The 13,844-nt window shown below is 43.6% G+C and overlaps 1 protein-coding gene across 2 annotated transcripts in view; it reads right to left on the reverse strand.

The window, feature by feature from the left end:
* Positions 1-13,844, reverse strand: part of LOC143315877 (rho GTPase-activating protein 6-like) — a 68,324-nt gene that overhangs the window by 26,681 nt on the left and 27,799 nt on the right. Inside the window, exon 1 of one of the 2 annotated variants that reach the window (XM_076723403.1) lies at positions 11,967-12,330. The exons of the other annotated variant lie outside the window; for it this stretch is intronic. Coding sequence (XP_076579518.1) covers positions 11,967-12,008 — 42 coding nt within the window. The 5' untranslated portion in view covers positions 12,009-12,330. Of the gene's footprint in view, positions 1-11,966; positions 12,331-13,844 lie in introns of those variants that run through there. 2 annotated transcript variants of the gene reach the window in all.

The following is a 13,844-nucleotide window of genomic DNA, read 5'->3' on the forward strand; positions in this document are numbered from 1 at the left end:
TTTGTCCAATTTCACGACAAATTTGATTTCGCACAGTTTGGCTGCTGCCGTTTCAGCTGAAGGCCGGTTGCGCAACGGTGGACTCGGCCTCCTCCTTGCCCAAGAAGATTTCCTCCATGAAAACATCCAAGTGCATAAACGTTGCATGTGGGACGTGCTGGCTTTTTTTTTTTTTTTTTTTGAAGGAAGTGGGGTCACAACTGTCATTTAAGATAAGACTGACTGAATTTCAAAAGCACAGTCTTGAAGCGGAGTTTGAATGGATGCATTCTTGAGCTCTTCTTCTCGCATTTTCTGCATCTCCTCTCTGTAGATCCGCACGCCTTCCATTATAACAGATCAGAGCGCGTTTACTTAACACCTCGGCCTCTACTTTTCATGGATGTGGGCGTGTGCAAGATTATACGCTGATCCTATTAGGGAATAGTTAGTTTATTTTTCGCACCAGTGGCGAGAACATGAGCTGACGAAAGTACAGCACATTCCCTCGGTTTTCCCCTCTCTGTGCTTCTTCCACCGTGTCCATTTAACACAGCGGGATCAGAGTAAAGTCCCCATAAGACTCTTTATTTTCCACATGGGTGCCAGACACCCCCCTCCCAGTTAATCCTGCAAGGTAGTTAAAGAGCGGGGGATTATGACCTGCTACTCACAATCCGGATGATGCTGATGATGAAGATGACAGAGCGGCGAAGGCAGAGCTGCGGTCCCTTTTACGAGACACATGGCAGCGTTTTTACACACAACTTAAATGCAACATGCACGCACAAGCCACGCAAGCAGAGGATCTTGCACAGAAGACAGCATGTAGTTGTAGTTTGATGTATTCTGCTAAAAATATAGTGCTCATGTTTTCAGAGTGTGGAAGCCTTTGAAAGTCTTCAAATCTTGTGAGCTTAACTGTGCTGCTTCATCATGTCTGGGCAAAGCTAGGAAAGCTGTGTCCTTGTTGTTGCTGTTTTCCAGTCTATACCTCTGTATTTTCACGTGACCGATGCGCCGATATGTTCCACTTGATTTTTGACCCCAAACAACTTAAGGGCCCCTTTTCTTGCCCAGGGCTCGTCCTGCAGGAGGAGGTGGGGTCTGCATTGCCTCTGCAGCTTCCGATGGAGATTGAGAGTCTGCCGTGTCTGGACTGGAATGTATGACCGGGCGGAGGCGCAGCAGATTTCAGCCCCTGGGGCCACTGATGGTTGAGCAGCTTGTGAGCTTTCTTCATGCGTGATACTTGGAAATGCATCATTTCTGCATTGGTTTATCTGTTTATTTTTCTATGAAACTAAAAAAATGAGCCTTAAATATAAATGACCCAATATGACCTGGAACTACTCTCAGTTGAATTTTATCAATAACAATGTGATGTAAACTATTCACAAACGACGAACCGCTGCATGTAAGAGAAAACATTTCAGATTTCATTAAATCAACGTTTGGAACCATCGGCCTTGTTTCAGTCCAGGAAGTTTTAGCCAAGTGTAACTTCCTGGACACCCACTCCACACCCCGTCACTGCCCAGCGATGCTTTGTTCTCTCCGGACAGTGGATGTAACACTGCATGTGTGTGCATGTGCGTGAATTTGTGCACGTGTAACACAGGTCAGAGTGGGGTCAGCTGGCCTATTATTGATTTCCTCGTGGAAAGAGAACGAACACAGCACTCCAGTGCCGCTGTCCTGCCAAGCGCACCAGCCTCCCTTCAACTGACCGAAACGTGTGTGTGAATGTGTGCCAGTAAAGAATGCTATAAAGCGCTAACAATAATGACTAGGTGTGGAACACTTTAAGCAGCGGCTGATAAGTGCTAATGGGGTGTTTAATTAATATGGTAAACTACTTATCACCTTCCCACTGGCACTGTTCCGTGAAAGCAATCAGAACTCTAACAAAGTCTGTTAAGTGCAGTTTGATTACTGCTGAGAGTTGAGAAACTAAACTAAACAAAGTACCACAAGGTTTAAATAGGATCCAGCACTGAAACATGATGACAACAAAATCACGCAAAATTTCCTCCAGTCATTTGTTGACACTCGAAACAAATGTTTGGAATTATTCCACAAAGTGAGCATGTTTGTAACAGCTGGAGCTGGATGAAAATTATTTTGGTGGGGGGAGGGGAGTGAATTTTGTCTTGGGCTAAACCGTCCCCAGAATTATTTATGTTTGACTTGGAAAAGCTCTTCTACACTGATACCTCAACTCAGCCCCAATCCCAAGCTAACATTGCTCATGGAACAGTCACATTAGCACATTAGCATGTTGCAAAAACGAGGGCATTCCAGCTGCTCTCTGTTTTTGAACCAAGAGCTACTAAATGAAGAGTATTTACCACTGTTCCTGAACAGAGCTTAGCTTTCAGCTTTGAGGCAGAGCAAGTTGAGTTGAGCTGAACATGCAATATGTAATAGATTAACTCTATGTGATATATTTAACTTTGCCGTAGCTCTGCTGTAATGCAGAAGGAAGTCAAGGCAGCTGCCTGTGAGGAAATCTTTGAGAGATACTGATTAATGACTATAAAGATCCACGTCTACTCTGTCATGAAGTTGCTATCTCCTAGAAATTAAAGCCCGGATTGCAAGAAAATCATGAAATTAAATCATCACCCTCCCCATTTTCCAACCTCACCTATCAGACTATTTGAAAAACCATGAAAGGAAAGGAAAACGTTCTAGCATGACTGTGAAGCTGAACTGAAAAGGATTTCTTAACTTTGCAAGATTTTTAATCATGTTGCTGTTTTCCCTTCCCTCCAATCAATTAAATCTGGCACAGAGGAAAATGAAATTTACACAAAACATCTCTCCAGGGACGACTTTCACTGCCTTCACTGTACGAAGCCTCACTTTGAACAATGCGACATGTAGATGCCAACTATCAGTCAACAGAGTGTTTATGAGTAACCGCGCAGCGTAGATGATTTTCCGCTCCCTTCCACTTGTTTATGAAGTGAATAAATACAGCCTCACTGCAGCTACTTAGATAAAACTAAAAACACATTTCAAAATGTGAAAGATTTTTCAATTGTGGGAAATTTGGCACAAATAAAGGCAGAGACTGGTAACTGGAACATACGCTGCCGACTTTGTTTCCGAGCCCTGCAGAGCTATAACCTTGACAAACTCCAAGATTGTGAGGAGATAATGAAGAAATCGAAAACCTCTCTTCTCCTTTAAGAGTTTGTTTGCTTCTTTTCTTCTCCACAAACACGAGAGTCTGGTTTGTCTGGAACGCCATCGTACCACCTTCAGGTAGGTATCGCCACATTGAAATTCTAGCAAAAGCAACAAAAGGTGCAAAAACACACAATTTCATCTCCAGACAATAACGAGCGCATAAATAGGTGGAGATGCAGCCTTGCGGGAGTCAAACACTGCAAACACAAAGGCCGCTTGATGGATGGAATTATTCACCCACTCATCCATCACTCAGCCCGTGCAGGTCGTCACTCATCTATCCGTGGTCAGTGTGTCAGCACACACACAGGGACGTTTCCTGTTTACATATTCTCGTGATTTTACTATAAACAAGCGTCTACCGTGGCAATGACATACCCTGAGGATTCTCCATCGGTTTAGCTCTTTCATTTCACCTTCCTTTATTGCCTGTTTCTGTTCTACTTTCATATTTTTGTGGTGCGAGAAGCAAAATGCAATGCCACCGCCTGCTTTTTTTCCACAATTTTTAGCCAAGACGTCTGGAAAAAGCACACATTTGATTCCAAAAAGTGATGAATAAATGTGAATTGACGACATTTTTGAGAGTATTGCTGTCCATCTGCAACTTCCAATTCAATAAGTTGGTTGTAAATTGGTGTAAATGATAAAAATGGCCACTTATTGCCCGTATCAGCAGTGCTGATTTTCATGAAATCCAATTCTGTCTATAATTGCGGAGAGAAAGCAGCAGAATGGCGGGACGGGAGGAGTGGAGGAATATTAATAGACTCTAATAGACCAGAAGGTAAACAGCGTGTGCCGTGATGAAATGGCCGTGAGTGTGCTTGCGTGTGCACACGCTACCACAACACGCTTGTTGATCCTTGCATTCCAGTGGCAGCCTCGAGAGCAGCTAATCCAGTCTTAGTCAAAGGCTCCTTGATCTCCTGGGGTCACACTTCTACGCACATACTCACAAGTTGCAAATTATCTGCATGGGCACACACATTAAATGGGTTTGTCCTGTGTGCAAACATGTGCATACCAGGCGCATGAATGCACACACCCACTGCAAGTATAAACTGCACATGGTATCCCCAAGTGCACCAAATGTGTGTTATTCCTGGCATCATCTGTGTTATTCCTTGCCTGACGCTGAATATGTCTTTCACCAAGGCTCTCAGAGATGTCACCAGAGTGGAAATCTGACTTCCACCTTCATGTGTGTCGTCATCTGTCTCTATCTGCCTGGCCTTAATTCAATCACCCCATCTGTATCCACATGTCTGTCTGTCTTTCGGAGTTTTTTTCTTGCTCTCCATGCTTTGCAAACAAAATAATTTCTGGTAAACAGCAGGCAGGTCACGTACACACGCAGCCCAGTGACTATCAGCTAATCTCTCACAGGCAGCTAACTGAGAATGATACAGTTTAAGGCAGCTACTTTTCACCTTGTGGCTACTTGTTCACACACATTCGAAAAAGCAAGTGGACGAGTTGGCTTGAAAACCTTGAAACAGCACTCGTTTGCCACATTTTCGGATTAACAGGGATTGCAAGTCATTAATTCCACTGGAGGGCGAATGCTGCCGCTGGATCTGCCATCAGATCACGGATACGTTGGATTTTTCCAAACTTTCAGTTCAAACATATGTCGGAGGTGGAGCGCATTGTAAACAAAATGTGTGTATACGGTAATGATTCCAATGTAACTGAGAGGTTTTTTTAAACTTGTTTCATCCAAAAATTATCATTATCGGGATGCTCATCATGACTCATACAAATAATTGATATCTGCCCTGAATCACTTCACTATTCATGAGAACCAAGACACGCAAACCAAGTTCCACATGTTGGTCATGCTAACTGTTCTAGGCTTTCTTCCATGTTGTTTCAGTGGTTTTCATCCAATTCCCTAAAGCAAAGAGCTCCGCTGTGCTGTTCCAGCAGTGAGCATTGCCTCAACAAAAGCTGTTCACCAAAAGAACAGGATAAGTTGTGCACGCAGAGTTAGTGTCGTACACGATTTTCATGAAAAGGCACGTGCATGCTTTCCGACGGATGAGCATGGTTTTTTCCAGTCCAGCAGAGACATTGCTGGACTGGGAAAACTTGATGAAAGTTTTTAGAATGCAAAGACCAATAAAGGTGACCCTTAATGGGAAGCTGCACTGAGTTACTGGCTCTCATCAGTAACTGTGCTCCTAAACTGGACCTCAATCATGTGAACGATAATGAGATCATCTTCCATCGGTCTACTGTATGCTCGTCTCATGAATCCTTCATATTTGACACACAACACCCACAGTGAGGCCTCGCAGTATGTGCCACAGACATACATGAGCACACACAAACACATGCACCTTGTTAGAGAAAAGCACTCCCAGACACACTTTGCCCCATGCTCTTTGACCTTCACAGACACACTGAAGCAGCAAAACAGATGACATGATGCCTGATGCAAACCTGACATTTTTGACTTGTCGACCTTTTGGTAAAGTTTTCCTTGAAATTCCTTGCCCATGGTGAAGGGGACGGGTAATTGTTTTTTTTGAGCCTCAAGTCCATACGCATTACTTAAGACTGCTGTGAAATGCAAATCTGCTGTTCTTGATAGAAAAATGTTCAAGGCTGTGAAAAGTATTCTGCTGAGATTTATCAAATTGGCTACTTTTGGCATAGCTGTGTTGCTGAGGTCAGCCGGGGAGCCACAGCTGTCTGAGGTGTTGAAAATATGAGCAGAGATTTCTCCACCGGACAGCACAGTCTGTTCTTACTATTTAGCATCTAGTTCTGCTTTGTGTGCATGACTCACGTGTATGTGTGCATCCATGTGTGGCTCTGAGTTGAGTGCAAACACTGGCGCGTGCGAAGTAGTTGATTACACAACCTCTGATACCCTGGTTGGTAAAACTTGATTAGTTCTGTCTTGATTCCAGTTCATTGTGTTGTTCTGCAGCGCAGACAAATCAGGGAGAACAAGCTGTTGTGGTCCTTTAAAATTCCCAACCTGTGATGCAATACTTCTGCACTTCACACAGCAACATGGTGATTGACATAGAATCTCATTGCTTCTATGCAAGCAGCAAAGAAACATGTCTAACCTCTTCTTGAACCTACTGACCAACTCCCAAAACTTGCATCGAGGAAAAGGAACACCTCTGGGTGAAGTCATGAAGAAACCAGGGCAAGAGCTTCAGCTGCAAATCAAACTCCTTAAAACTTCTAGAGCACATACTTTATTCAGAAAGACTCCTGCCTCTGGTAGCACATCTCCCCCGTCAAACAGTAGATCAGATCTTGCCAGAACTTTCTCTTCTGCGTTTCCTCCGCTGTGTTTTCCCCCTCAGCCTTCGACCATCTCCATAAAAAGACAAGTCTTGGGGAGGGCGGACTTCTCTTTCGCTGTTGTTAATAAAACAAGTGCCTTTCCCTGACAGGGTCTAGAAAGAAAAACGAGGGACGGACGGTGTTGTCATGACGAGCCAGAAGTGACGGCCGTGGAACTCAAACAGGCCATTTTTGACTTTGCCGGTTCCCTTTTCCTGCCACGGTGGAGTGGTGCTCCACATGCAATAGCAGGGCAGGGATCATTCAAGTGCAACGTTAATGAATGTAGAGGAATGCGTGTCAGGACACATCACGTACAGGACAAGAGGTCACAAGGCCGGAGCAAAGCTATGACAAGACAGCTGACCTGAATGAAGGCTTTTGCTCAATCCGAAAATAGGATCATTTTCCCCCTTGATTTGGATCGGCAGGCTTTGGTAATGAAACCAAAAGCTTCGAGATTCATCCGGTATCTGTGTGCTGCACTCCTGCGAACAAAATGTCCACTCCTTCTGGGTCAGAGTGTGCTTAGGAAAACTTGTGATCAATGTAAACAAACGCGCCGTGCTGATGACTAAGACGCTGCATGGATGGTTGATGCCACCCTCCCACCCACACACACACAAACACACACGCATGCATGAGCACAGCTGTTCATTACAGTCACAAGAGCACCAAGGATGAGCATTGATGAATATTCTCCTTTGGGTAACACTTCAAATCAATCTTTATTCATTGATCCAGTCTGTCAAACCTGTTCAATGCATCTTTCAATTTGCCAGGTGACTGAAGGCTTTGTGGCTTTTTCTGCCAGAGCTGTTTGTATTGGGAGTGGCACGGGAGTAAAGCAAACACACCTACCGCGATAGAACAAGGTCACACATCAGCGGGTAAGGAGGCGACGGCGTGTTATAGAATGTTTGCTCTCTGCATTATGGAGTTAGAGGGGGAGAAGAAGGGGAGGAAAAAGGAGAAATCTGACGTTGCTGAAAACAATGGGGCGCAGCAAAGTCAAATGTCAAGAGAAATGGCAAAAAGGAGACAAAAGGGGGGAGTCTGGTGCTTGTTTAAACAGGTAGCTGCACTCTGTCTTCCTCAAGCCATCAAGGGACACCTGTCAGAGTATTTTCTATTTGGTCAGCGATGAGGGACAGACTCAGACAGACAGAGAGAGACAGCCGAAGATGAAACAAACGATCGCGATAGATAGGAGGGTAAGCCATCATTTCATCAATACTTCCTTTGTGTTGTTCTCTGTCTGCCCCTTTCCTCCTGTGTCAACAACAGCGAGGCCAGCTCTGTCAATCCACCATAGCCCAAGCTGATTAAAATATCAACTGCAAATCGTTTTCACACCCCAATCCTCTTCAGAATGAACTTTCAGTTGTTTCAGCTGTAAAAGCACATTCTGCAAAAGAACGCAGCGTTGGGCTCTCAAATAAATCGTGCAACTTGACTGATAGCCTTCTCTAACATGCACAAGTCGGAGCACTTGTACACAAAACGAGGTTTTTCAAGACAAAGATGATCATTATTTGACCGTTGGCAAAAGCCTCGGCGCCGGTTGGCTCCTCTCCAGGATTGGCTCACTCGCATCAAGCCCATGTATTCTGAAACATCCTTGTTCATTCATTTCCCCGTTGTCATGATGTGACATCCAGACATTGTGTTACTTCACGGTGCACATGACCCACGACTCAATGCCAGTCAAGGACACCAATCAGGAAATAAAAAAAAAAACCATTATAACGGCTATAAAGTTACTCTTCCCGGTGCAAATCAGGCGGCTCAAAGCTAATATTTTGAGTGCAAATTTATAATAGGTCCTCCAGAAAGAACAGAGCACATGAGCCTTACAACACTCGAATCAAATATGATTAGCGTCCGCTTGGATCAACTGATAATCTCCTCACGTAGCGTACATGACTTACATTTCCTGCCTGACCTGATCTGATCCACAATAAGTTGCTAAATAAATGAGTTAACAGCTGAAGCTAACTCACTTCACTGGGCTGAACAAACAGTTTAGTTGTTCAAATGATGCACAAAAGATCGGTTCATTTGTTCAATTGGTTCAATTGCACGTCACAGTGGCCATAAAAAAGCAGTTAAGTGCACGCTGGTCTGCAAGGAGATATGTGGAGTATGGAACTAATTTGTTAGATACTGCCGTGAAAATACGAAATCCAAAAAAAATCTTTGTGTCTGTTAATTAAATTCCAGAGTTACAGAACTAATTAGTTGAGCTGAGCGATCAGCTGACTGCTACGTGTTGTCCCTGACGGTATTCCATTCGTACAATGCCTTGAAGCCATAAGCACAATACATCAGACATCCCTACAAGTGGAACAAATGCACCGCTGCCTTGAGGGGGGATTAAACGTTTACGCACAGGCAACCACGAGGTCCCGTCTCTCCATCTTCTGTGTGTGTCTCCAGTCTGGTAACCTAGAATCTGAAATATTTATCTGGCCTGACAGGAGTGATGAAATCCTGCATTTGTTTATCACTGGCTGATGAAGAGCGGCTCGAAGGGGCATAATCCCCTGTTGACACAATGCATTTTGCTTTGGAACTTCGTCTTTGTCAAATTTAAACTGCGTTCTTGTACCAAGTTCAGCTCAGTGTTGTTGATTTATGAGACGGCAGTGAGCAGCCTGGCCTGGTTCACGAGTATTTGATTATGATGCACTGTCAGGACGTAACTCTTTTTGCTTTACCTACTGCTTTTTTCCATAAAGATGTGGTTTAAAGATTTGCGAGGAAAGAGTTCATGTATTTATAATCAATTGATGCTGTCTGAATGAATTTCTTACCTTATAAAGCCTCCGTGAAGCAGATTACCATCCCTGACTTCTGTGCAGACACATTTTCCAGTGCAAACTATAGTTTCTTTCGCATCTTGGCAAAGTTACAGCGCATGCTCCGCACTCACTATGCTAGATTACTCGATTTTTAGTGCTTGCTCATTAAATGTAGAGCATCAACAGAAACTTTGCAGACGTGTTACATATTCCTGCAGCACACCCACATACTCATAATGTGTCCTGAAGCACGGGGCGGACTGGGAAACCAAGGAACAATGTGATAAATCAAAGAGCATCGGCACGGTCTCAAGGCCAAAGAGGAAAAATATATTAAAATGAAGAGAAGGCATGACGTTTGATCAGCGATCAAACCAAGCAAAAGTGACACTTTGCTGCTGCAGCTTTCAACGTATTGCATCGGCTCAAATGTTCCAAACAGATCTTATTCTCCTTCAAAGCCTATTTAGAGGTGCCATTCAACAGTTTGGATTCAAAGCTTAACCATTTTATCCAAGTACTTTGAGCTGTTTCCTACAATAATTACCAGAATGCCAACTTGCTGTAACACAAACTTGGCTAACTGTTATAAAGCTCAAATGATTAGCCAATAAATCAATTAATCCATCAACAGAAAATGAATCAGCGACTATTTACACGATTCATTTGTCATCATCTCAGCTCTGCACTTTTATCTAGTTAATTGAAACATCTCTCAAAAATATTTCTATGACCAGAAAGCATTAATTGCATGTCATATTTTTCCATCCATACATTTTTTGCTGCTTATCTGGATCTGGAGCTCGGTGGTAGCTGGTTTGGCAAAGTAGCCCACATGTCCTTTAACCTCCTCACTTCCCCCAGCTCTTCTTGGGGGATCTTGGGGCATTTCCAAGCCAAGCAGGATATATAATCCCCCTATTGTTTTCTTGGTCTGCCCCAGGTATCCTCACAATTTTCTTAACTGGCACACCTCCATCAGCTGGCATCCAGCAGGAACCACAACCTAGTGGATTCCACTACCTCAACTGACTCTACTCCTTCTGAATGCCTGAACTCTTCATCCTGACCCTCAGGATGAGCCCAGACATCCAGCAAAGGATTCCATACTTGCTTTGCACTTGCAATCTCATTCTTTCAGGCACTAGCAAAAGTACAGGTGAGCGTTGGATGTCTGGGAAATCAATTTTTATTCAGCCATCTGAATTATTTGAAAGATGATATTGCAGCTTTTTGCGTTGTTTCAAAAGTGCTCTTGCCTTAAATGCTTTAATTTTTGCTCTTCAGTCCAATCAGATGCAAATTCCAAAGACCGTTATGAAGGATTTTCTATCATGTATTTTTACTGGAGTCGCAAAAGGAGACCAGAATTTGAATCAACAAATACCAGCCCAAATTCATCATATTTCATTTCTCCACCTGCACTGTCATGGAGAAGTGCATCAAGAACAATTTGGCCAGTGCACCGAACCCTCATCAGCCTGTGTTGGATGGATTTTAGACACCATTACCGTGGGCCATGTGGCGGCTGCTTTCACACCACATAGCCATGCTACAAAGCACAAATCCAGACCACAACGTGCTGCCAGCCGAGCCAAAGAAAATTGTATTGTTTTCCAATCAATGCTCGCAGCTTTACGAGGGCTTCCAGCCACAGGAACATTGCTCATAAAGAGGAGACAGACCGCTGGAGCAGTCGGCAGAGGATTCCTCACCACTGGAGAGGAGGAGAAGGGGGGGGGGGGGGGGACAGATGGAAACAGAAGGAGGGGATGGAGGAGAGAGGGCCGATGATAAAATACTAGCATGTGTGCATGCTGAAATCTGTGTCCGATGCACAAACCAACTCCATTCCCACAACTGAATGAACCTGTTCTGCGGGCAACCTCTCGCCTCTCCAGCCTGTCTAATCTGCGTCAAAACTATGCAAGACAGCCAAATATGAACTGCAAAATGCTGAGGGTTTCATTTTGAAGGCACAGTTCCCACCAGAGCCATCATCACTCCTCACGGCCTTGACCCATATATGTGTGTTTTGCCCTCATGTGCCCACTGAGCTCTGAGTGTCAAACGTACCACCTGTGGCTCTCAAACAGAAGCCTGCTGCAGGTGTCTGTGTCTTTGCCGTGCAGCCATCAGAACTGAACTCTACCCTTCAAACCAGGAAACATGTGTGGTCTTGTGTGCCTGCTCTATACACCACATGTCACTTAAAACGTTCCATCACAGGAAGTTTTTGCATGTTGAGGCCCCTTTGCTCTGCTCAGTTTCAAATTTCAGTTTCGCTCACTGACATTTTACAAGGAAAGACTTTTATTTTGTAGAAAACATAAAGTCATGTGTATTTATTAAATATGTTTAAAATCGTGCAAGATTGGAACATAAACTGGGTCAATAACACAAACAGAGAGAAACAGAAATTCTGCACTGGCACCTTGTATGCATAACATCAGTCATACAGAGAGACACAGAGGTTTCAGATTCTACATGCAAACCTGTCTTAAAAGTCGTCCCCATGCTGAAAATAAACATCTGTCTCGCTCTGACCCTCACACATCCGCCCACCCACGCGCCCAGGCTCTCTCAGACATCAGCAGATAAAAGCGATCAAGCCTTATCAGTAAACGTCTGAGTCATTATAATTCATTTATGGCCAATAAACCGAGTACTTACAAGATAGGAATTGTGCCTGTCCAGGAACACGGAGTCTCCCATGGTCCCGAATAAGTATCCACATATAGCAAACACTCACAGATGTAGATGTTATCCCGTTAGAAAATAATACGTCCAAAAAAAAAAGTGCGCGTTGGAGCGGAGCGTAAAAAAAAAAGAAAGTCTCCACAGACCACTCGTGTCCCCCTCTTTTACATTAAAGACAAACAGAGACCTCCGACTTTCTTTTTTACTGCAAGTCACCGCGGCGCCTGTTTTTCAGAGCTGATGTCTTTACAGCGGTCAGAAAACCATCTGTGCCAGACAGGACGCCACAGTGCGTAATGCGTAACGGATCCATACTGCGCGCTCCGCGGACTCTGGTGAAGACAGATGCTGAACCGAGCGAGTAGTAGAGGGAGAGAGGCGACTGTCAAGTCAGCTGCGATGCACGGCTTCCGGTGGAGTTTTTCAAAATAGAATCATCTTTGGTCAGGGTTGTATTTCAACACAAATATCAGGAAGTCGGCAGGCAACAACGAGAATAACTGAAATAAAAATACTGAATTAGGAAATAATTGTAATAATAGAAGTGTATCTCCTTGCGAAAATAATATAATAATAATACTATTATATAATAATAATAAAATAATGATAATAGAAGAAGAATGTGTTTTATTTGTATGACAAATGAACTAAACTAAAATCCCACTAAAAGCACAAAGTGACACAGGACATTAAATCAGACATTAAAAGCAGCTCTAAAAAGGTGACTTTTGACACTCTTAAAACTGCTCGCAAATACCTAGAAACCACATCCTCAACCGTGCATCACAAGAATCCAAATGCATGCTTTGCTTTCTGCTTCAAGGCAAAATAAAATGTGGGCATCATTAGCCATGAGATACACACCTTTACACCCAGCCACACATTTATGCATACATTGTGCATTTAGTGCATTTTAGCCACGCAGATCAGCATGTGGAGCTTGAAACTGAAAAACTGAGCCAGGCACAGGGGGAGGGGCGGGGAGGCTGAAGCAGCAGGAAGACGCTTTTGATTATCAACAGCAGGGCTGCTGAAATGTTTTCATGTCAGTGACCCACAAATGGAGCGCCACAGTAGATAAGGTTTGACTCGGGAAACTCCATATAGGGAGATTTTAGTTTTTGGATAGTTTATAGTACAGAACTGTAAATTCTTTTGCAGTAGGTGAGGAGGAAGCAGTGTGGGGGCTGAAAAATTTGTATTATTTTGCCAGTCATAACTTAGATGAATGACAAATAAATACATTAAAGCACTCTTTCTTTCATTCAGGGCTTATTTCATGTGTTAAGACAAAAAAACAAGTCCAATCTGATTGTAGAAATTATGAGGATTTCAAGTCTTTTTAAAAAACTGGATCTCCTGAGAGCCGTTGCTGCTAGCCTCACTGGAAATATCCAGAAATACATCACAGAAAAGCTAAAAACAAAGCTCTTTATCTCAGCCTCTGGGAAGTTGATATTTCAGAGATATAAGGTTTCTTGTAGCACATAGCTCGCTGTAGGCCTGATTACTAGCAAATAAATGACAATGGAGATAATTTACTGGCCAAACTGCAGAGCCAAAAGTGTGATCGCTTGCTTCCACTGTAAAAAGCAGTGGTACTTTCTATTTATGAGCGTTCTGCTTCTCAAATATGCCGTTAAGGGCAACCATGAAAGGCCAGTCCACCACTGGAAGGAGCAGGAGTGGGAGGCTTGTCTGGGTTTGTGTAATACGTGATGTGGAACCAGAATTGGGCAATCTGTGTCAAAAGACTCCACTTGCATCCAACCTCATAAAAAACAGAAGTCTGCAAAACAAACGGAGCACAACCCAGTTTTATCAAGAACACGGTGGTCAATTGCTTTGCTC

Source organism: Chaetodon auriga, chromosome 23, assembly GCF_051107435.1.
Source record: "Chaetodon auriga isolate fChaAug3 chromosome 23, fChaAug3.hap1, whole genome shotgun sequence".
Lineage (NCBI taxonomy): Eukaryota > Metazoa > Chordata > Actinopteri > Chaetodontiformes > Chaetodontidae > Chaetodon > Chaetodon auriga.